This window comes from Salvia miltiorrhiza, chromosome 3 (genome assembly GCF_028751815.1).
Source record: "Salvia miltiorrhiza cultivar Shanhuang (shh) chromosome 3, IMPLAD_Smil_shh, whole genome shotgun sequence".
NCBI lineage: Eukaryota > Viridiplantae > Streptophyta > Magnoliopsida > Lamiales > Lamiaceae > Salvia > Salvia miltiorrhiza.
In genome coordinates this window covers 7,677,579-7,700,254 of record NC_080389.1, presented here as the reverse complement: position 1 = coordinate 7,700,254, position 22,676 = coordinate 7,677,579, and the positions used below count along the sequence as shown (strand labels likewise).

The window sequence follows — 22,676 nt, the reverse complement described above, 5'->3', positions numbered from 1 at the left end:
GCTGTAAATAACACAGAGACTTTTACGTGGTTCAGAAAAACCCTTTCCTACATCCACGGTTGGTTGATCAGACCAACAATCCACTCCGCAAGTGCTTCACTGGTGCACTGCAAACCGTACCCGTGTGCTTGCCTGGTGCACACAACCGTAAACTGAAGAAAACCCTTCTTCAGCACCCACACAACCTCGCGTAGGATTTCCCTGCTAAGCACACCTCGTGCTCAGACTTTTCACTCAGAGTTCAGAGTACCTTCCTGAACTCCGAACCATTTAAACACTCTTATGGGGGGGGGAGGTTTGAACGAGTGCCAACTATACTTACAAAGAACAAGTTCTTTGAAGCAAGTTTGACCTTTGACTTCTGGGTAAACAGATATATGCCTAGGGTCTAAGAGAATGTATGTAATCAGCAGTGACTGATTTTGGCTTTGGAATTCTCTTCTTCGATTCAAGCTTTGGGACGGTTAAGCTTTAGGCTAAGTAGCAATTTTGGCAGAGCTTCAGCTTATGTCGTTGAATCGGTGAAGGTTGAAGTGATCCTTGAGCGCTATTTGTAGGAGAACTCTTGAATAGATCCGTTGGCGTAAATCGTCCTCAAGATTTCTTCCGTTGGAGAGCAATTCGAATTTGGGCTGAGGCTTCAATCTTCGAGGTTCCTTGTCTGTGTGGAAACGACTCTCTTTGATGGACAGGAGATGTGACATCTCTGAAAAGTAACCACCAGATAGGAATGACCTCTGCAGAGATAAGATATTCTGAGATCTCTGCATTTAATGCGCCTGTACTTGTGCATACGTGGCTTCCTCTGAACGTTGGAAGATCAGTCCTAGGAGGAATGTTCAACTGATACTTGACTTTAGTATCAGTCCTTTGCGCGCATTAAATAATCAGTCTTCAACTGATTATTCAACTGATACTTCAGTTGGTATCTGCAGTCTTCAGTCTTCGTTCTTCAGTCTTCAGTCTCCAGTCTTCGAAACCGCAAGCTAAACTAGAAACAAACTCTAACACTTGAGTTCAAAAACGATTCTAGTCTATTACAGTTAAGTCCTATGAATTTTGGTATCATCAAAACAAGGGTTAGGATATTCCACAAGGTTCCCAACAATTTCCCCCTTTTTGATGATGCCAAAACCATACAGCAGTTCTAGACAGCAAAAAGACTGAACTCACAGTACAAGTTCTAAACATGGGGTGAAAACAGTTCCCCCTTAACAATAGATCCTAAAAACTTGTACTTAGAGTAAGAACGAAAATAGTTCTAAAACAGAACATAAAGAAGACAGAAAAACCATAATCAAAGCCTGGACAAAGAGTCATTGTCTTTAGGTTGAGATCAATAAGAAGTTCATTTCATTAAAAAAGACTGATAAGCCACCAGTCGAGGTACAGAGCAAGACTTACATTGGAGTAACAAGAAAAACAAAAACATCATGGGAAACCCATGGACTCCAGCAGTCTGCTTGGCTGCGCCTTGAACTTCTTGATCTTCATCTTCTGTCTTCGTGTCTTCATGTTCTTAAGCTTGTTCCACTCTCACTTGTGTTCTGTTGAATTGAGGTCTCTTCCTCTAGGCTAATCTTCCTCATGATCATCAGATGAAATAGGATGATGATCATATTGCTTAACCGACTTAAGTTCATTAGATTGGTCTTCTTTCCCCCTTTTTGGCAACATCAAAAAGAAGGGCGAACCTAAGAAGGAAGCGAAGACCATGCGAAGGTAAGTTCGCAGGAGGAAGATATTGGGGTCATTGGGGATGCAGAAGGCGAAGGCTTAGAAGGAGGTTAGGAAGAAGAAAGAAATGACGAGGAAGAAAAGAAGAGAAGCAGAGGGTTTAAGAGGTGAGGGGTTGTCAATTCAGTGGAGATTGTGAGGATCTCACTGTTGACATAGCGCCGGTTGACAATGAGTTCCTGCTCATTGTTGTTGCTCCGCATCGGAGCTCCACAAAAGGCGAGAGGCCTTTTGGTGAAGACGATGAAGTCTGTCCTATTTCAGACAGGTACTTCAAACCGATGCACCGGGCATGAGGATAGAAGACGCTCGTTTCGCTGGATACAAGTGAGGGTAGAGCAAACTTTGACACCGGAGATACGTTGAGATCCAGTGGAAGGGTCCGGTGAAGACCAGGTGTGTGAGCGTCATTCTTCCACTCCATGACTTTGCAGTCATAGATTTCTCCTTTAGTCGGAACAATTTCTCTCTGCAACTTTTGGAAAGATTGAAAATATTTCTCACAGTGAAGGCTGTGGAGAGTTGTTAGTTGATGCATAAAAATCGTGAAGACAACATGGTATAAATAGACAGGATGTGAACCATGTAAGAAGATGAAAAAGATTTTCGAAAACTGTGCCTAAAATGCAATTGAAGAGAAAATTTGCGTCCGCCGTCAATGCGAGGGACTGCGTCTTCAAAAAGTTGAAAGGCATCATTGCATTCTGTCATGTCAATGAGCTTTTCAAGAAATTTTATTGCAGAGGCAAAAAGGTTGGAAAGATTTTTGGCAAAAAGATCAGGACAAGTTCAATCAAAACAGATTTTCCCTTTATAACAATCTTGTCCTTCACGGATATTCCATTTACCAACAATTCCAACAATCAGTTAAAGTTTTTGAAAGAAACTGATCAGTTAGAGAAAAGATTTTGAACTAAAAACTTAGAGCTCTTAACTGAAATAACTGATTTTGAAAGGTAAGCATTTAAAATACTTACTGATCAACTGAACATCGTAGTCAGTTGATACCACTTGATCCTGGTTGTTTTCATCAGGATGACTTCTTCTTCAGATGAGCATTCGGACTTCATTGCTTTCTACGTTGACGATCGTTGAATCAGCAGTTGGTTGACCACCAGTCAGCATGACTGTTTGAGAAAATCTTCAAACACAGCATCACTCTTCAGGGTTGATGAGGCTAATCTTTGCACATAGATCATTGAACCTCTCTTCTGGAAGAGCCTTGGTCAGCAGGTCCGCTCTCTGAATAGCAGTGGGAATCCATTCCACAGAGACATTCTTCTTTTCGACATGATCACGAATGAAGTGATGTCGAATTTCAATATGCTTCACTCTGGTGTGATGAACTGGATTCTAGGAGATTGCAATAGCACTGGAGCTGTCGCAATAGATAGGAACTTCCTTTTCGTCGATCCCATAGTCCTTTAGTTGATGGACTAACCACAGGATTTGTGAGCAGCAGCTTCCGGCAGCAACATATTCAGCTTCAGTTGTAGAGGTGGCGACTGAAGTCTGCTTCTTTGAAAACCAAGAAATGAGCTTGTTGCTTAGGAATTGACGTGTTCCGGAGGTTGATTTGCGATCAAGCTTGCATCCACCGAAGTTTGAATCTGAATATCCGGTGAGCTTGATGTCGTCGTCTGCTGGATACCACAATCCTAAATTGGGCGTGCCTTTGAGATATCTTAGAATCCGCTTTGCTGCATCCAAATGAGCTTCCTTGGGATCTGATTGATATCTTGCACATACCCCGACTGCAAATGCGATATCTGGTCTGCTCGCAGTCAAATACAGCAAAGATCCAATGATTTCTCTGTACTTCTTCTGAACCTGGATCAACTTTCCAGTTTGTGTTCATTGGAATCTTGACTGACTTCATGTGCTGAATACCGAACTTAGATATCAGTTCCTTGGCATACTTGGACTGACTGATCAGTATTCCTTCGTTGGTCTGCTTGACTTGCAATCCGAGGAAGAAATTCATTTCTCCCATCATGGACATTTGAAACTTGTTGGTCATGATGTCAGCAAACTTCTTGCACATGCGTTCGGATTTGGATCCGAAGATTATGTCATCGACATAAATTTGAACAAGCAAGAGATCTTCTCCTTCTTTGAGAGTGAACAGAGTTCTGTCCACAGATCCCTTTTTGAAGCCTTGTTCAACAAGATACTCCGAGAGAGTATCATACCACGCTCTTGGTGCTTGCTTCAATCCATAGAGCGCTTTCTTCAGCTTGTACACCTTTTCTGGTCCAGCAACCTCAAACCCTGGAGGTTGTTCTACATAGACTTCATCTGTGAGCACTCCATTGAGAAATGCACACTTGACATCCATTTGGTGTACCTTGAAACCTTTGTGAGCTGCGAAGGCTAAGAAGAGTCTGAGTGCTTCCAATCTGGCAACTGGGGCGAACGTCTCGTCGTAGTCGATTCCTTCTTCTTGACTGTATCCTTTAGCCACTAGCCTTGCTTTGTTTCTCACAACGTTTCCTTCTTCGTCTTTCCTGTTCTTGAAAATCCATTTCAAGCCAATCACCTTTGCATCGTCTGGTCGATCCACAAGCTCCCAAACTGAATTCCGGTTGAATTCATTGAGTTCTTCTAGCATTGCGATGACCCACTGAGTAGACTTCAGAGCTTCTTCAATATCCTTGGGCTCTGTAGTTGATAAGAAACAGCTGAAATTCTTATCTTCGTTGATGCAGTTCTGATTGATGTCGAAGACGAGGTTGCACATTGATCTCCGAGTCTTGACGCCATCTGATGGTTCTCCAATGATGTTCTCCTTTGAGTGGAGTTCAAACCATCTTCGATACTTCTTGATCTCTTCTGGAGATGGTGGGGCTTCTTCGGTCAGAATGGTTCTGAGGTGTTGAGCACCTTCTGGAGCAGGGGAGTGTTGAGCTGGAGCGGCTTCTGCGCGTTCAACTCGAACTTCAGCAACTGGAGTTCCCCCTTGACTAATGTCGTCTGCATTGGCTCCAATCTGAACTTCAGACCTTTGGTTGATCTTCTGATACTGAAGCATCTCAGCATCTTCATCTTTGCCAGGTCCCCACACCAAGACAGTAGAGGGCTCAGTGTTGTGGATTTCAGCTTTGGAACCTTCAGTGTTCTGAATACATTTTTCAGCTTCATGTTCCCTGAAACCACCTGTAGACTCATCAAAGGTCACATGAGGTGTTTCTTCAACACAAAGAGTTTGAGTATTAAACACTCGATAGGCTTTGCTTGAACGTTCTGTTCCAGAGTATCCAAGAAAGACTCTTGGATCAGCCTTGCTATCGAAAGTGTTCAACCTCTTCTTATCATTGTTGTGTATGAAACACTTAGAACCGAAAGCATGAAAGTAGGCAATTGATGGCTTTCTGTTCTTCCATAACTCGCATGGAGTTCTTCCATGTCTCTGAGTGAGGAATGAGCGATTCTGCGTGTAGCATGCGTTGTTGACTGCTTCAGTCCAAAACTTCAAGGGGAGTTTTGACTCGGCTAACATCGTCCTTGCTGCTTCCTTTAGAGACCGGTTTCTTCTTTCTGCAACTCCGTTCTGCTGTGGAGTTCTTGCTGCAGAAGTTTGATGACTGATTCCTTGTTCATCACAATACTTACGAATGACAGTATTGAGGAACTCAGTCCCACGATCTGATCTGATGTTGATGATGTTGACTTCCTTTTCAACGCTCAGTCTTCTCAGCAGCTTTGGCAGTTCCTCCAGTGTCTCTTTCTTCTTGAAGAGAAAGATAACCCAAGTATATCGTGAATAATCATCCACAACTACTAAGGTGTACTTCCTACCGTTGTAGCTTCTTGGAGTGATCAGGCCAAACAGATCCATGTGAAGTAGATGCAGAATCCTTTCAGAGGAGTGTCCTGACTTTGACTTGAATGACATCCGCGTCTGCTTTCCTCTGAGGCATGTTTCACATTCTTGCTTCTTCTGGAACACAATAGAAGGAAGGCCTTCTACCAGTTGATGTTTAGCAAGTTTGTTGATCGTCTTGAAGTTGAGATGGTTGAGTCTCTTGTGCCATAGTCAATTGAGCTCCGAGCTGCTCTTGCTGATGAGACACGTTTTTGGTGGGCTGTCTTCCCAAGAAACGACGTAGAGACTCCCTTGTCTGAATCCTTTCAGAACCACCTTCTTTTGATTGTTTCTAACAGTGAATTCATCCTTCTTGATCTTCACTGTGAAACCACTGTCACAAAATTGACTCACAGACAACAGATTATGTTTAAGACCAGAAACAAAGCTAACATTACTGATACTGGCGTTACCCATGTTGAGCACACCGTAGCCTTTTGTTTCTCCGATTGAGTTGTCTCCGAATGCAACTTTGGATCCAGCTTTCTCAACATACTGAGATAGATATTCTTTGTAGCCCGTCATGTGCTTCGAACAGCCACTGTCCAGATACCACGTTCTGATTGAAGCTTTGGCCTCTTCCTTCTTTTTGAGTTTCCTGACATTGACCTGCAAGGAAGAGTTGCTTCAGGCACCCAATCAAGCTTTGGGTCCTTCGATGTTAGCTCGAGTTCCCTTTGGAACCCATATCTGCTTCAAAATTGGTCTGGCTGATCTCTTGCGCTTTGTTGAATGTCTGATTGACGTCATTGGCGCTTCAGGTGGCACATGAGCATTCTTCTGTTGAGAAATCCTTTTGAAGGCCTCACTCTTGTAGCAGTTTTGTCTGATGAGTGGTTGGGGTCTTCTTTGCTCGGCGAAGTATCTTCCCTGAGATTCTCGAGTCTGTGCAGACTTTTGGAGACTTGGCTGATGTCCAGTAGCGTGTCGTCGTGGATGGCTCTTGGCTCGTCTGGACTCAGCATTGCTTGGTCTCCATGGATGTTGTTCCTTCTGAAACTGAACTGATGTCAGTCTCTGACTGATGTAGCCTTTCTTCCCCTTGGATTGATGAGGAAGATTCTTCTTGACTCCTGATGTTCCTTCCCTGATCTTTGACTGAAATCTGCTTTCCAGCCTTCTTAGTAGGATGATCTGGTTGGGGGCCTCCTTAGCTCGTCTGTAGCTTCGTGGAGGTGGAACATTTGATCTAGCCATCAGTCTGCGCTTGCGAACTTCATCCATATCATGATCTCTTGATTCTTCTGAGGTTGTGATTTCAGAAGGATCGTCCTTTGAGATGATCATGATATCCTTTCCTTTGTCAGCTGCAACCTTTCCTCCGATGCTGTTGACCAGACCTTTCGATGGAAAGTTGCTCATCATGGGAGACTGCATCATGCAGTTCTTGACTGTGTCTTCCAGGTTGTGATTGAGCCTCTTGATTTCATGAGATGCTCTTTCACATTCTGAGTTGGAGATTCTGAGCTCTTTTTCCAGTCGGCTGTTCTCCATGATTAGCTGATCAAGACAAGTTTCATCCGGAAAGTAGATGATTGTCTGATTCTTAGCTCGTTCATCATTGATCTCCTTGTCCATTTTCTGATTTTGCTTGAGGAGATCTTCGAACATTTTCCTCAGCTGACAGTGATCAGTCATGAGCTGATCAAACTCGTCAGTTTCATCGGATGAGCTACCTCCAGATTCTGAGTGGTCTCCTGAAAGCATCAGGAAGTTATCAGTATAAGGAGTTTTTGAGTGAGAGTTTACCTCTGAGCCATTCATTCCATTGTCGTAGCTGTTGTCAGCCACATTTTCTGATTCATTGGCCATCAGGGCTCGGCTCTCATCATCTGAGCTGGAACTGTCGAAGTCGGATGATTCTGATGTGTCTTTGGAAGAGTCAGCATCGTCAGCAACCATCGCTTTCTTCTTCAAAAAGCTACGATCTTTCTTAGCTTTCAGTTCTCTGCGCTCAACTGGAGTCAGATCAGGGCATTCATGTCGAAAGTGCCATTTCTTTCTACATCCAAAGCATTCCATATCTCAGTATTTGAGCATTCACCGCCTAACGTTAGGCCAACACACCATATAAAAATGTGTACATCTAAAATTATTTTCTCTTAAAAACTAACCTCAGTGTGATAACTTTGATTAAAATATTATTCCATCCGTCCCACATATATATGGTATGAAAATGTGACTATAATAGTAGCATAACACCTACTCCATTCGTCCCACAAATCTTGAGCAATATTCTTTTCGAGTTGTCCCACAAAATTTGAGAGCGCTTTCCTTATATGGCAATTTTTTTTCCTTTATTCACTTTTTTATTTTTCCACCTACCGCACCTAACATACAAAATACCAACTTGTTAAAACCCGTGCTGAAAAGAAATCGCTCAAGTTTCATGGGAATGAGGGAGTATAATCTATAATAATATATTAAAATGGTAATTTTCAATTTGAAATAAGTTTCAAATCGATTTCAAAATTGAGTGCCAATTTTGTAATTATAAAAAAATTAAGCTTTATTTATGTAAACATTTAACATGCATATCAAATTAGACATCATGATCACGATAAGATTAAAATTATGTAAATATTTAATTTAAAATATAAAAATTATATTTATTTAAATATAATTTTAAAAAATTATGTCCCATCTCTCATCTTTTTTTGAATAAATCTATTTTTTAATTATTTATATTTATATTTTTGTTTTTATTTTTTATTTCCGATTACAAATTTAAAATGATGTGGCAAAGCAAATTTTATGAATTAATGCTTGAATTATGTATTGATTTCGATATAATATTATTATGTCGATTGATATATAGTTGTCACTTGGTGGAAATGTGAAACTCTAATATAATACATAATCTTCCCATATAGCAGGAAGTTAATTTCATTTTAATCCTCAACTAAAATCTGAAATTAATATTAGCAAATTTGCATATATTGTATTAATTTGTCATTAAAATAACATCTCATTTTTTTTTTGTTAATTGAGAAGGACATTTCATTTTTTGATTGTGATGAAATGATACGGTAGAATCCCAATTTATAATACTCAAAAAGTATTTCAAGTTATCATGGTATTTTCTCATTAAAGATTATTTACCAACTTCCGTGAAAAAATGATCATTTATCAACTGAGATTTTTTTTTTTTGAAAAAAAAAACAATTGATTCACGCTAGGAGCAGTAATCGATCGGTCCGATTCGATTATAATCGAACCGATTTTTTGATTAATCGAAACCGATTAACAACGAAATTGCTAACTGAAAATCGAATCACTTTTTGATTCGGTTAACTGATTAACCCGATTTGATTAATTAGATCGGTTAACCGAATTAACCGAATAAAATCAAGCATTGCTAAAATCTGCTAGCATTCACATTTCTTTAGAAATGCATCAAAACCAAAGCTGTGCCCCTCAAAATCCTTATTCTACAACAAAAAGGTAGAAATATTTGAGTTCATATTTAACTCACTTCCACCAATTCTTAGACAAAAAGCTTAACAAGACAGAGTAATCTGTGTTTTCCAATCATAAATTATAATGTCCCCTGAGTTTTTCATCATAATCTTTTTTTTTTGATAAGAAAAGTGAAATATATATATATAAAAAGGAAAGAGAAGTTGGTACCAGAGGTACCCAACAGTTTACAGAAAAGGATTCATGGGATCAGAAGAACACCATGAGGCAAAATTTCGCTCCACACCACACAGATTAAAAATACTAACCCAACTCCACAAAATACTTTTGATCTCACATACCAAATTCTTCGGCTCCCACCCCTTGCCATCGAACCTACACTCATTTCGTTTCTTCCACAGCTGCCACACGGTGCAAATCCAAAGAGCCGTAAGAAATTTCTCATTTTCCTTCCCCGTGCCTAAGTTTATGAATGACTCGAAATGCATGTTGATGAGCTGTGGCTGCGCAGTAGAAATTCCAATCCACCTATGAATTTCGACCCACACCATCTCTGTCTTCGGACATTTCAGAAGAAGATGATTTACCGACTCGTTGTGATGGAAGCAGGCGCTGCACACAGCATCGACCTCGTCCAACGGGATATTCCTCCTTTTCAAGTTGTCACACGTCGGCAATCGATTTCTCAAGGCTCTCCAGGCACCAACTTTCGCCTTTTGGGGTGCAGCGGCCCCCCAAACTTTAACCAAATGGTTCTTGATTAAAAGTACCTGTACACTTCTTTCCCTTTGTTCCTCAATGCAAGCATATGCTGATTTTGTTGAGTACTTCCCGTTGCTTGTAGCCTTCCAACACCAAACGTCTTTGGTACCTACAATTGGAGACACTGTAGAAATGATAGAAATAAGCTCGTTAATGACCTCCTTCTCCCATTCAAAGAGAGGTCTCCTCCAAACTGGATCCCAAACCCAACTATCATCTTGTTACCAGCGAGCTGGGAAAAAACTTTGGGCAATAAGCCAATAACCATATTTATAATTTGGGCATTCTTAATCAATTATGCAAACTAATATACTGAAATATAAATGAATTAATTATATAATACTATAACTTGGTTAATTCGATTTAACCGATCTGTTACCGGTTAAATCAATTAATCGGTTAACAAAAAATTATATAACCGAAAACCGAACTGAATCGGTAAAATTCGTTAATCGATTTTTCGATTCGTTTTTTATTATAATCGGATAATCGGAATCATTTTATCATCCTTAATTCGTGCTTCTTATTTGAAAAGAGCTTATCCTAGCCATCGGTTTTGTAATCTAAATCGAAGATCTTCGACTTTACAATTTTTTATTTTCTTCTAGTTCTTATTCTAATTTTTCTGAAAAGAACATTAGGCGGAATCTAAAAGGCAGAACCTTCAATAATACTCCCTCCGTCCGCCAAAATTATTCCACAATTACTATATTTGGCGTCCGCAAAAAGTATTCCACTTTCCTTTTTAAGTCATGGTCCCACCATCCATCTTTATATTTTATCATTACAAACACTCTTTATTTACAAAAACTCACCACAAATTCAATCTCAATCACACATCTCATAAAGTGGTGAGACCATTTCTCCACTATATCAACATCATCTCCAATTTTATTAAACTCCGTGCCCAGCCAAAGTGGAATACTTTTGGCGGACGGAGGGAGTATATTTTTTTAAATGAAAAATAAAATAGAAATTGTGAAAACAGTGATATTGGCTAATGTAAATAGACCTACAAATATAATGATGAGTGGCGGGGCCGCGGGGGCGTTAGCCGACAATTGGTGTCACGCGCTTAACAACGTTGTCGGGACCAGGCGTGCCCCTCGCTGTCACCTAGCCGCCGCCTCTTTCTATTTCCAGTTTAGGATAATCATTATATTCTCTTTAGCTATTTTTATTTTCGGGTTTTACTTCAATTTTAAAATTTAAATAAGTGTATGTATATGGCCATAAAAATTAGTTTATTTTTATTTTTATTAGTTCGTTCTATTCTTCACTTATAATAGAATTAATTATTATTATAAATATGAGTACTTATTTTATGGACGGACGAAAAAGAAAATATGGATACTCATTTCGTGGACGGAGGTAGTACTATCTTTGTCCTATTGTTTTTATTTTATTTTTTGCACGAATATTTAGAAAAATAAAATTATAATGTAAAAATATAGAAATGTGTGTGACCATATTATTTGTAGGGTGCATTTACTTTGATGAATAAATTTATCATGAGAAAATGAGGGATACAAAAATTTATGACTTTAAATGTCTCTTATCTTTTCCCATATTTTACACAAAAGAGAAGTTCATCATTTTTCATTCCTTATTTTCACTTCAATAAGGGATAATATTATCACACCAAAATGGAAGGATAATATTATCACTCCTTAAAGTGAAAATAAGGAAGGAAAAATAGTGAACTTCTCTTTTGTATAAAATGTGAAATTAAAAAAGAAAAGAGACATTTAAAGCCATAAATTTTGTTATCCTTCATTTTTCATATCCATCAAAGTGAACGCACCCGTAGTGTAAAATCATTACAAAAAATAGAAACAGACCAATATTAATAGGACACCCTAAAGAGAAAACACATGCCAATAATTAGGGGTGAGCATCGGTTCAAAACCGAACCGAACCGATGCATTTTGAGAAAACCGAAACCGAACCGACCTCCACAGAGGGCGAGCCGAACCGAACCGCCTATTATCCAAAAACCGACCAAAATCGAACCGGCCAAAACCGATCGGTTTCGGTCGGTAACCGAACCGTTGTGTTATCCTTTTTTTGCCAAAAAATTGGCGGAGTTGGGGAGAAGGTTGGCGTCGTGGCGTAGGAGAAACCGGGGGGAGGTCTGCGTCAGCGTTGGTCCGGCGGAGGAGAAGCCGGTCTGCTCATTGCTGGAGGAGAAGCGACGGAAGAAACCGATCTGCTTGACTGCTCGTGCTGCGCCGCAGAGTCAGAGAGTAAAAACTGCACGGTGTAGGGGCGGAGGCAAAGCCGGCGCGGCGTGGAGGGGGGGTGGGAAACGCCGGCGCGGCGTGGGAGGGAGAAGTTTCAGTTTGGTTTTGAAATTGGAATTGGACTCTCCAAATGGAGAGTAGAGGCGGCTGGTGGTGCGTGTGAGTAGTAGGGCAGAAAGCATTTGCAAATATCATTACTTAGGGTTTCGAAAATTAGATAAAATATATAATAAATAATATATTTATTAAAATATATTAAAGTATCGGTTCGGTTCGGTTTCCAACCAAACCATGGCCGAAGAACCGAAACCGAACCGAAACCATGTCGGTTTTTTAGTTTGCAAACCGAACCGAAAACCGAACAAAAAAATCCAAAACCGAACCGAACCAAAAATTGTCGGTTCGGTCGGTTTTTCCGGTTCGGTTCGGTTTATGCTCACCCCTACCAATAATAATGGAACAAGGGGGGGTACTTTTTGGGTGGGATCGTTTATACACTCACAATTGATCACTAAATTATTAGCAATTAAAACTGCTACTAACACAACGTAATTATAGTACTCCCTCTGTCCCAAATGAAATGTCATGTTTTCTTTTTTGGGTTGTCCCAAACGAAATGTCTTGTTTCCTTTTTTGGCAATACACTCTCTCTATACTTAATATTTAAATAATTTTCACCAACCCACTTTATCTACTTTATACACATTTCTTAATCTCCGTGCCGAAAAGAATTAGGACATTTCCTTTAGGACGGAGGGAGTAATAAATAGCAACCGAGTACCGTATCCTCAGGAACTGATAAACGAAATAACTATAAGTACTCCTAATCTAAACCATCACAGTATTTAGGCAATCAATATAGGAATAAGATTTAATCAAAACTAAATTGCAAATAATAGCAAATAAAATTCAGGTAAAGAAATCAATTGATAAAGCAACTGATCCTAGGGTAGTAAAGTAGTTAACTAAATCCACACAATCAACCTATTAATCGTATTTAACAGTTTAATCCAATTATGATGAAAGATCACACATTTAATCAATCACTCTCGTCAGAGCAGCAAAGATCGTAAATTAATAAATTATCTATCTTCGTCATGTCTCAAGATAATCTACTAACTCCCAATAGCTCCTAAGAATAGCTCCCTATGATCCACATATCCCCGTCAGGTCTTAAGGTTAAAATCATATCATACATTCTTGAATCCGTTAAACAGTTATCTCCGTTAGGCCTCAAAGCGAATAGCTACACATGCAAATTTTTGGCCAGATAATCCACAAGAAATTGAACACCAGAAATTATGAATCATAAACTGGAAGGCAAATATATATTAACAAAATAACCACGTGAATCTAATTAAGTATTTACAAGCCCTAAAATCAGATAAAGAAACTAGACATAGCAAAATAAAACATAAACATAATTAAAAAGACATCAATTGAAAAAACTAAATTATATAAAAATGAAAGAATGATCTTAAATCTTCAATCCTTGCAGAAATCCAATCCAAGTTCTAAAAACTGGGAAACAATAAAAAATAAAAGCTATAGAACTTAAAACTAAAATTGAGAACCCTAAATAGGTCAAAAGAAAACCTATAAATAGACACAGAAGATAAATACAGTATAGAACTTGAAAATACTGATAAAATCCGAAAATCTCGAAAATTCGGAAATTTCCCATCGGACACTATTCACTATTGCGTGCGACTTTCTTGTTCTGGCAATATCTTTCTCGTCTGAACTCAGATTTGCGAACCGTTTTCACCCACGAACTCTTATCGAGACGAACTACAACTTTAATTAAGACCAATAGTCCAAATTCCAACTAAATATTTCTGTAAAATTCATCAAAGTACGAGCAAGTATCATATTTCACAAGATTAAGCAATTTAAGTACAAAATAATCATCAAACACTCAATTCCCTCTAAAATTAACATCATAAGAACATTAAAAACCAAGGAAAAGTGAATTTTATCAACAATACAATAACTATTTTTATTAAAATCAATACCGTCCCTTATTAGAACTATTTTTTGTGGACGGAAGGAGTATTAAACAATTTTTACACCCTAAGTCGGCGAAGAATTTCGGTGAAGTAATATATCCATGTTTAAATTTTATTGATGACTTGACTTAAAATTAGTACGGCATGTCAATACGTGTCAATTATAATCATATTAAATGATGTATAATGAAACGACGTTGTTTTGTTCTTCAGTAAACGACGTCGTTTCATTTGGGCGTTGAAATCCTTCTCTTTAAGAGCTATCTCGAGCTCCGGTGAGTTCGCGCCATCGAAGCAGAAAAAGATTCACGATCTATGGATGACGGGTGGTTTCCAAACGTGTTTGCGTTGAGAGAATTGTGGTGGAGGATTTGATTGACATCTAGAAGAAAGGGTTCAAGGACTTTGTGGTTCAAGCCAGGGTTTTAAGCAATTGTTTAGCGATTCAACTTTCGATTTCGTATTCTCAACAATTTAGCTTTCAATTTCGTGTTTTGTAGCTTTTTATTCGGCTTTAAATTCCTATAAATCGTTTCAACCTTAAGCCTCAACTTCCCTCTGCTTTTAATTTTCAATTTTTAACCTTAACCCTAAAGTTCTAAAATTTGTTAAGGGCATTTGCTGGTTGTGTCGCTGCCGCTCACGGCGTAGGTGAGAACAGATGATGTGAGAGGTGACCACAAGGGCAAGGTGCAATTCTAATTAAGATAAATTACGGGCATTAGATCCCTAATAATCTATTAAGAACATAAGAAGCATTTGCACGGTTTGGCTGATCTGGAAGAATAGGAATGTGAGCAGATTTGAAGGAAAGGTTTGGGATGCCCAACAAATGGTTTTAGAGATCAAAGGAAGAATGTGGAGCTGGAACCAGACTTTGGGTATCGTCGTTTCAGATGCAATTTTTTCGAAGTGGTGCTCCCGTGAGTTCACAACTTCTTTCTTGTACTAGTTCTCGGTACCTCTGGTACCTCTGTTTTAATAAATTTTTCCTTCTTTTCTCGATCAAAAAAAAAGAACATAAGAATCCTAATTACAACTAAATAATTTAAATTAAAATAAAACGACAATATTTTATTATTAAAGAAAACGTTGTCGTTTAGCATATCGGTCGATGGTGCCACATCAACTTTTTTGGCTGCCAAGACAACTTCAATTTGGGGGTAATTTTAACGGAGAGTGCAAAAATTACTTAATAACATAATTAAGGTATACTGTGACTGTTATTTTCAAATTGGGTCATTTAGCAGTGTTAACTCCTTTTTTTTCTTCTAATTTTTATTATTAACAATTGGACTATCCTGATCCATTTCTTCTAACTCATTTAGCAGTAGTCACTTTCTACTTTTGCAGAGTTATGCATTGATCAGTTTATTTAGGTTTTGATGTTATTTGTTTACTATATTGGATAGGCTATGATGTTGTTGCTAGGAAGTATTATAGGTCTCTGTTCTTGCAAATTTTTTAAACTTTGGCTGTGATTAGTTCACTCATGGTTTCTGTTGATGAACAGCCTCATTCGGTTCTTTGATGGTTTTCGATTTTGGTTTGCAATTTCAGATTTTCTAGCTATAGTGAAGTTCATATGACCATTTAACTTGTGAGTAAACATGCGATTACTAATGAACTATGCTATTACTAGATCTGGGATGCCTATAGGTGAATTTTCTGTTTTGTGTAATAACATGACAGCAATAAAAATTTGTTTCCTAACAATAAACAATGAAAATCTTAGACACTTTTCATGCCTATTTCTTTTATTAACAACTGAGTTGAATGGTTGAAGTTCATCTAGGGAGCTCGAAACAGTGGCGGAACTACGTTATAGGGTAGTGGGGCAATTGCCCCTCCTAAAAATTTTTTTAGTATAGGTAATATATTAATATATGAGTGTAATCATAAAAATATACATAGATTTGCCCCACCAAAAAATTTAGAAAAAGGGGCAACCACTTACCACGTGAGATTGAGATTGCAGATTGACTTTTGAGAAAATTTAATTCCTTTCTTTTGCTACTTTACACATAGATCCGAGAGAGATAAAAATAAATAAATAAAAAAAGATACATGGAAGATTATGTTTATCTTATTCCACAAGTTTCCTTAATTCCTTTTATCAAAGAGAAATATGAAACGTCTTCTCTGTATATGAATTACCGTATTTTTCACTTGGTTCTGTTCCTGCTATCTGTCTTCTACTGTGATAAAAATCCATCTCCAAGTTGAAAATTCTCCCATCTTCCATCTTCACAATCGAATCGATTTTTCAACTTGAGGATTACAAGGTATACAATATCAACTACTTTAAATACTTTTTCTTTTGTTATTACATGTTATTGTTAAATTTTTTAAATTAGTTTGTCATCAAATAGGAATGGACAGATTTATTATCAGAAAATCATCAAATGCGAATGAAGAGGCAAGTCAAAGAGAAAAAACTCCTCAAGAACAAGTTCCGGCAACTGCTTCAAAGAAACCTCGAGTTGAAATCAATTTAGATGATCTCCCATCAGACCCTGGTTTGAGGAAAAAAAATTCATCTTATGATCCGAATGATCGAGAAAAAGTAAGAAGAGCTTACTTGCAGAAAGGGCCCTGTCAACCTCGCAATCATAATTTTCCACAAAGAATGATTGGTAAGGTTTCAAGAAGATTTTGCTCATCTTGGTTTAATGAATTTCAGAATTGGTTAGAGTATAGCATAAACAAGGATGCTGCTTTCTGTTTATGTTGCTATTTATTCTGCTCGGATTTTGGAAGGCAATTGGGTGGAGATTCATTCACTACTGTTGGGTTTACTAATTGGAAAAAAAAGGAGTTATTTACTAAACATGTAGGAAGTTCAAATAGTGCACATAATCAAGCTTGGCAAAAATGTGTTGATTTGATGAAACAGAGTCAACATATTGAAGTTGCTATTATTAAGCAATCGGAGCAAACTCGTAGTCTTTATAGAGCAAGGTAGATTGCATCAGATATTTGTTAAGGGTAGATCATACCGTAAAGCTCCACGTGTTACAAATTTACACTTCTACAAGGTAAGTGTATTATGTGAAATTTTGGATATGCAACTTCAAGAGCTCAATGATCGATTCACAGAAGCAAACACCAGGTTACTTCTCTCCATGGAAAGTCTTAGTCCAGATGACACTTTTTCTGCTTTTGATAAGGATAAGTTGTTGCATTTTGCGAACTTTTATCCAACTGATTTCTCTTCAATTGAATTGATGGCACTAGATAACCAACTTGAGAATTATTTCAACGATGTGCATTCTAGTGAAGACTTTGTCAATTTGAAAGGGATGGGAAATCTTGCGAGGGAGATGGTGAAGACAAAAAGAGATATTGTGTATCCATTGGTGTATAGGCTTATTAAACTTGCACTAGTTTTGCATGTGACAACTGCAACGGTGGAAAGAGCTTTTTCTGCCATGAAGATTGTCAAAAGTCGGCTTCGAAATCGAATGGGTGATCGTTGGATGAATGATTGTTTAGTTATATTGAGAAAGAAATTTTTGAGACAGTTGACAATGAACTGATATTACGTCGCTTTCAGAATATGAGTAATCGTAGGGAATTATTGTAAAAATATTTGATTATATAATTTTTGTAAAAGTTATTTAATTTTTTGTTATCTCATATTTTGCCCCCCCTATCATTAGGGGCCTGGCTCCGCCCCTGGCTCGAAACTCATAATATTTTATCTTACTTATTAGCTATTAAGACGTAAGAAGATCAGAGTTGTTTTAGATCTGTATCTTGAGTTAAAAACGTTTCGTGTGGTATAATGTTGGACGTCTTTACTTGGAGGCTGATGGCTCTCGGAGAATGGATTTAGTCATGCAAATCACACCCTTCTTGGCAGCATAGTGTGCTTTCAGACTAATTATCTTCTTTAAACTTTTCTTCTCCTCCGATTGCAGGACCTTCGTAATGCCTTCCAGGTTGTGTATAAATCCAATACACAATAAGAAAGGAATTCTCCATCAATCTGGCAATGTGGTTTCTGAGGAAGGGTGAGTTCGTTTCTGCGGTTCAGTAGTGTACTTAAGCCAGAATATGATCTTTTCGGGTTTTTGTAATGTTGAATGATGGTTTGGAGATAGATTCAGATAGTGTTTGATTTTAACTCAAGTAATTTCATATCTTGAACATATACAGAATTAGGGAATGTTCGTCATTTCTTGAAATTATGAAAAATGTTTGCTTATTATAGACTAACCCTGTTAATTTGCTTTGAGTTCTTTGCAGTAGCTACAAACATGTTGTTTCTGTTGTCTAATGATGTAAACGATCTTCTTCTTTATAGGTGGGCAGGCAATGGATTCCCTGTATGATCTGGATTTCATGTCCAACACGGTGCCTGTGATTTTGGATAATTCGAAAACGTGGCACCATGTCCTTACTACAAGCATGAAACTGGGATCCAGAGGGATAGCACACGTGCGAGGAGTTAGTCGAACTGATCTCCAACAGAAAAAAATGTATTCAAATCTTCTACTCATAAATCGAACTGCCAGTCCACTCTCATGGTAGGTAACAATTACTCTTCTTCTTATTATTAGTTTTTGAATCTTGATAACTTCTGTGTAGGTATTAATCATGGTAGTCATTCAGGTTCATGGAGTGCAAGGATCGGAACAACCGCAGTTCTATTATGTTGCCGTATTCCTTTCTTCCATCAATGGCTGCAAAGAAGCTACGAGATGCTGCGGAAAAGGTAATCCACTGCAATTTAGCTACTTTTCGCCCGGGTCGAACCCTCTTCATTGCATCCAATGAGAGGACTCCCGGCTTCTTTTCGCCCTTATCTGTGAGGTAACTTTCTGCCGACTTATATATGTCAGTTCTCTAATGAATTCCTACAATGTAAATACATTCAAAACTCAAATCCATCTATAGGCAAAACTACTTATGTTTGATCATTTGGCCCTAATTACTCATTGCTCTACTCTAATCAAGAATGAGTTCTTTTCATCTCATTCGCATAGCGGCAGTCGGGAAAGATGCATTCTCGCGTCTCTCTTCATATTCTCGTGTATTTGCAGGTACAAATTGGCCTATTCATCAAATTACAGCAGTCTTTTGGATCCAATAATTGAGAACAATTACCAACTGTTCATGGTGGAGAGGCTTATTATGATGGGAGCCAAAAGCTTCATTCGAACGTTCAAAGAAGACGATACAGACCTCAGCCTCACAGATGATCCCAAAAAGAACACCAAAATATGGCAAATACCTGTTTATACCAGGGAAGTAGGGGAAGGAGACAACTGCTGACCTTAATTTCTCTAATTTTTGTTTCAAGAATATCTGTCTGTGGTGTTAATTTTTTCATTATTTTGTTAATACTGACAAATTATTTGAAAAATGTTGTTTTGTATCTATAAATTTTGGTTCCTGTAATTTGTATTCTGATCCACTCATGTATACTATACCATTTCAGAGTAATAGCAAACATGAGCTAATTTACATTCGTAGTGATTTGCTTGAATATATACATAAATAAAAGTATTGTTTGAATCCTAACTAGGTCAGCACCACTCCGCAAGCCATCATATCAAAAGCCAAAATCAACAGATTAAAGTGGTGCTTGAAATCAGCAGTCATTGTTGTTGTCGCCTCTGCTTTTCTGGCGATGAAAGTAGACTACTGCGAGCACAAGTTGTCGAGAAGAATGGTGTGAAGTGTTGAGCTTGTATTCTTGCATCAGCCATTGGGTTTTCTGTTTGCCTTCATAATACTTAAAAGATGTTTTGTACCCAATGATACTTCCACTTCTACTACCCTTGATTTCTTTGGGGGCCTGAGTTGGCTTCCAATTCCCCTTCTTCGATTTTATGCTTCGATCTGTCTTGGATTTTCCAATCTTCTTTATCCAAGTATAGAAATACATCTTCCCATCTCCATGATCTTCGTTAACCAAACCTGCAAATTCAATTCAACATCGATCACTGACGTTATTAATTAATTAATATGCCCCTCAACAAATAAGAAAAAATTTACCAACAAATTTTCACCAAACCTACCTACGTTCCTACTCATCATGAAAATAAATACTCCAAATTCATCATGACGTCGATCGAGTTAATGACGGAACCTTCCCATCGTTAATCCGTTGTAAATATTGTGATTGATTAAGAACTTGACCGAACGTAATTACGTTGGTTAATGAAATCTGTACGGACTTATGAAGATTATCATGCATTTGTTATTTTCTTTTAATTTCCTTTTCTAAAGAAGTGTCGAAAGTCATCAAGATTCAAAACCCACGTAGAATCTTTTTCAAAAAAAAGAAAAATTGCATAAAATATAGGAGTATATACCAGAAAGCTGGTGTGGCTCGTAGTCGTAGATATCTGCATGATTGATGATCCTTGTCTGCGGCAGAGAGGCATTAAGAAACTCCGGCTGAAGGTAGTGGATGATCAGCTCCTCGTCGGTCGGCCGGAACTTGAACCCGGGATTATAATTGCCGCCGCCGCCGCCGTCTAACTCGGACGATTGATCATAAGGCGGATAGTCTTCGACCCAGAGAGAGCCGGCGGCCAATGGCGGATACGACGGCGGCGGCGTAAATTCGTTGAATGGATAATATGACGGCAGCTGCGAAGCCATTAATTATAATTCTTGAGAATCAATTTGATTGTGAATGTGATGCGCTTTCAATTAGGTAAGGTAACTACTCTAGTGTATATATAATGGAATCATATAGGAGATCCAGATTCAATTAGATCATAATTACTGTAATACTATAACTAATCATCCACTCTAATACCAATTACTATATAAAGTTTAAGCTTACGAACATTGTAAATTCAATCTCTTGAGAATTATCTAGAAATTTGAAATTTAAATACTGAAGAATATATAATTATGAGTTTTAGTTTGAGATACTTAAGCTGATTAATAACTGTAAATTAGGGGGAATCTAATATATATTGATTATTCTATTCGGCTCAAATTATTCCGGGACTCGCCCATTGGGCCTTAGCTATAATAGATCTGCTGGGCCAAGGCCCATATCATCATTTGTATGTTAATTGAGTCGTACCTCAATTCAATTGACAGTTTCTAATATGATTTCAATAAGGGTGACTTTAAACACACCCCCCATTTTCTCACTATAGCCTCATATTTAAAAAATAATAAAAATAATTATAATTGTACTCATTTACCCCTAAGCCCCGATAAGTTTATCTAAATAGAATAATCGTAAATTTAGTGAAAAAACCGATAAGAAATAACTCCATCTATAACCCCCAATCATCTCAACACAATCATTTTTTTCTTTATCTTTATTGATTTAGTATCTATTATTCTAATGAAAATGGAGTTATATAACCCCAAACTCGAAAATCTAAGAACTGATTCTTGCGGCTGAAGAACAAAGAAGTAAAAATAATTATGATGCAAACTTTATTTTATCGTCCAATCCAATTTATGGAATTTGAATACATGGAGTGTATTTCTCGATAAATTCTTCCCCTTTGTGTATGGAAACAAACAACAACACACTCATGAAAATAATTATTGCAGAAATTTAGAGAAAACAAATTCAACAGAGCAAGGGGCGGGGATACCCAATGACCAGAAGCAAAAGAAAAAAAAATCAATAAATCCAAGGTCTATTCTAATGGAACCTTAAGTCACTCTTAATTTATGACATCATCTGTATGCATTCAGCTTTAGTAGGTTGCATAGTCACCACCATCAACAAAAAGCCGTTTAAATTATGATATCTGAAAGCAGCATCTGCAGATTCCCACGAACTCAAAGTTGTGACTATTTAAATAAATTGTCAATAATTAGGTAGCAACGCAAAGAACAATCCAAGTTGTCTGCATTTATCAGTGAAGAAGATAAACAAATCCCGTTGTACAAAATCCATCTCACCTCTCAGTAATATGCTCGTCACTCCAGAGTTGGTGTACAATCTCGAAAGAGGTATTTTTGAATCTAAACAATGGAGAGGAAAGAAAAAATTATTGTGTTGAGATGATTGGGGGGTTACAGATGGAGTTATTTTATCGGAATCAAATTTATTGAGATAAACTTATATTGGGGCTCCAGGGGTAAATGAGTACAATTATAATTATTTTTATTATTTTTTAAGTATGAGGCTATGGTGAGAAAATTGGGGGCTGTGTTTACAATCACCCTTTCAATAATTGCTAAGAAATTGTTTACCGTATTTATTTACTATAAGAAATAAATTAACATAACTTAAATTTAATACTTCTAGACATGGTTAATTCCACTCAACTTGTAAATTTTATATCTAGAAATGGCTATTTCCATTCTTACCTACCCGGACCTCTCATTAAAATCATTCATTATCTCTTAGTGATAGACAGTTCGATATAAAGGTGTTAATACAATTTAAATTTGACCTGCAATTGAACATACACAAAATATCTTGTACAACCGAGTCGAACCCGATTTGAATCTGATCCAATTGAAGTATCTTACCCGAATGTCAAGTGTTAGTGTCATTTCGATGTAGTGCTAGTGTTATTTACACGTAGTGTTAGTATCATTTCAATATAGTGTTAGTGTCATTTTACACGTAGTGTTAGTGTCATTTTAATATAGTGTTAGTGTCCTTTTCGAAATAATGTCATTTGTAAAATAAAATAG

The 22,676-nt window shown here is 37.7% G+C and overlaps 3 protein-coding genes and 1 long non-coding RNA gene across 4 annotated transcripts; 2 read left to right on the top strand and 2 right to left on the bottom strand.

Moving 5' to 3' along the window:
• Positions 1–8,970: 8,970 nt before the first annotated feature.
• On the bottom strand, positions 8,971–10,052 carry LOC131018245 (uncharacterized). Its single transcript, XM_057946969.1, has 3 exons — positions 10,010–10,052; positions 9,364–9,893; positions 8,971–9,033 (listed from the first exon to the last, which is right to left on the bottom strand). The coding sequence occupies exons 1-3, from the start codon at positions 10,050–10,052 to the stop codon at positions 8,971–8,973; spliced, it is 636 nt and encodes a 211-aa protein (XP_057802952.1).
• A 6,022-nt stretch (positions 10,053–16,074) lies between these two features.
• LOC131017316 (uncharacterized) lies at positions 16,075–17,718 on the top strand. Its single transcript, XR_009099548.1, has 3 exons — positions 16,075–16,321; positions 16,409–16,672; positions 17,699–17,718. It is a non-coding gene; the product is annotated as an uncharacterized LOC131017316 (long non-coding RNA).
• Positions 17,719–18,033: 315 nt separating this feature from the next.
• LOC131018244 (uncharacterized) lies at positions 18,034–19,512 on the top strand. The gene is made up of 4 exons (XM_057946968.1): positions 18,034–18,052; positions 18,346–18,568; positions 18,654–18,854; positions 19,085–19,512. The coding sequence occupies exons 1-4, from the start codon at positions 18,034–18,036 to the stop codon at positions 19,314–19,316; spliced, it is 675 nt and encodes a 224-aa protein (XP_057802951.1). The 3' UTR covers positions 19,317–19,512.
• A 123-nt stretch (positions 19,513–19,635) lies between these two features.
• On the bottom strand, positions 19,636–20,761 carry LOC131017315 (putative NAC domain-containing protein 94). Its single transcript, XM_057946026.1, has 2 exons — positions 20,363–20,761; positions 19,636–19,964 (listed from the first exon to the last, which is right to left on the bottom strand). The coding sequence occupies exons 1-2, from the start codon at positions 20,652–20,654 to the stop codon at positions 19,636–19,638; spliced, it is 621 nt and encodes a 206-aa protein (XP_057802009.1). The 5' UTR covers positions 20,655–20,761.
• Between the last annotated feature and the right edge of the window lie 1,915 nt (positions 20,762–22,676).

Bases quoted from the DNA above. Each gene is read 5' to 3' on its own strand.
- LOC131018245 (XM_057946969.1), bottom strand. From the start codon at position 10,052: ATGGTTATTGGCTTATTGCCCAAAGTTTTTTCCCAGCTCGCTG. The intron at 9,894-10,009 runs GTAACAAGATGA...CTCCAATTGTAG, and splicing joins AGTTTTTTCCCAGCTCGCTG to GTACCAAAGACGTTTGGTGT. The intron at 9,034-9,363 runs GTATGTGAGATC...TTTTTGTTGTAG, and splicing joins GGTGGGAGCCGAAGAATTTG to AATAAGGATTTTGAGGGGCA.
- LOC131018244 (XM_057946968.1), top strand. The intron at 18,569-18,653 runs GTAGGTAACAAT...GTAGTCATTCAG, and splicing joins ACTGCCAGTCCACTCTCATG to GTTCATGGAGTGCAAGGATC. The intron at 18,855-19,084 runs GTAACTTTCTGC...GTGTATTTGCAG, and splicing joins TTTTCGCCCTTATCTGTGAG to GTACAAATTGGCCTATTCAT.
- LOC131017315 (XM_057946026.1), bottom strand. From the start codon at position 20,654: ATGGCTTCGCAGCTGCCGTCATATTATCCATTCAACGAATTTACGCCG. The intron at 19,965-20,362 runs GTATATACTCCT...TTGAATTTGCAG, and splicing joins CGAGCCACACCAGCTTTCTG to GTTTGGTTAACGAAGATCAT.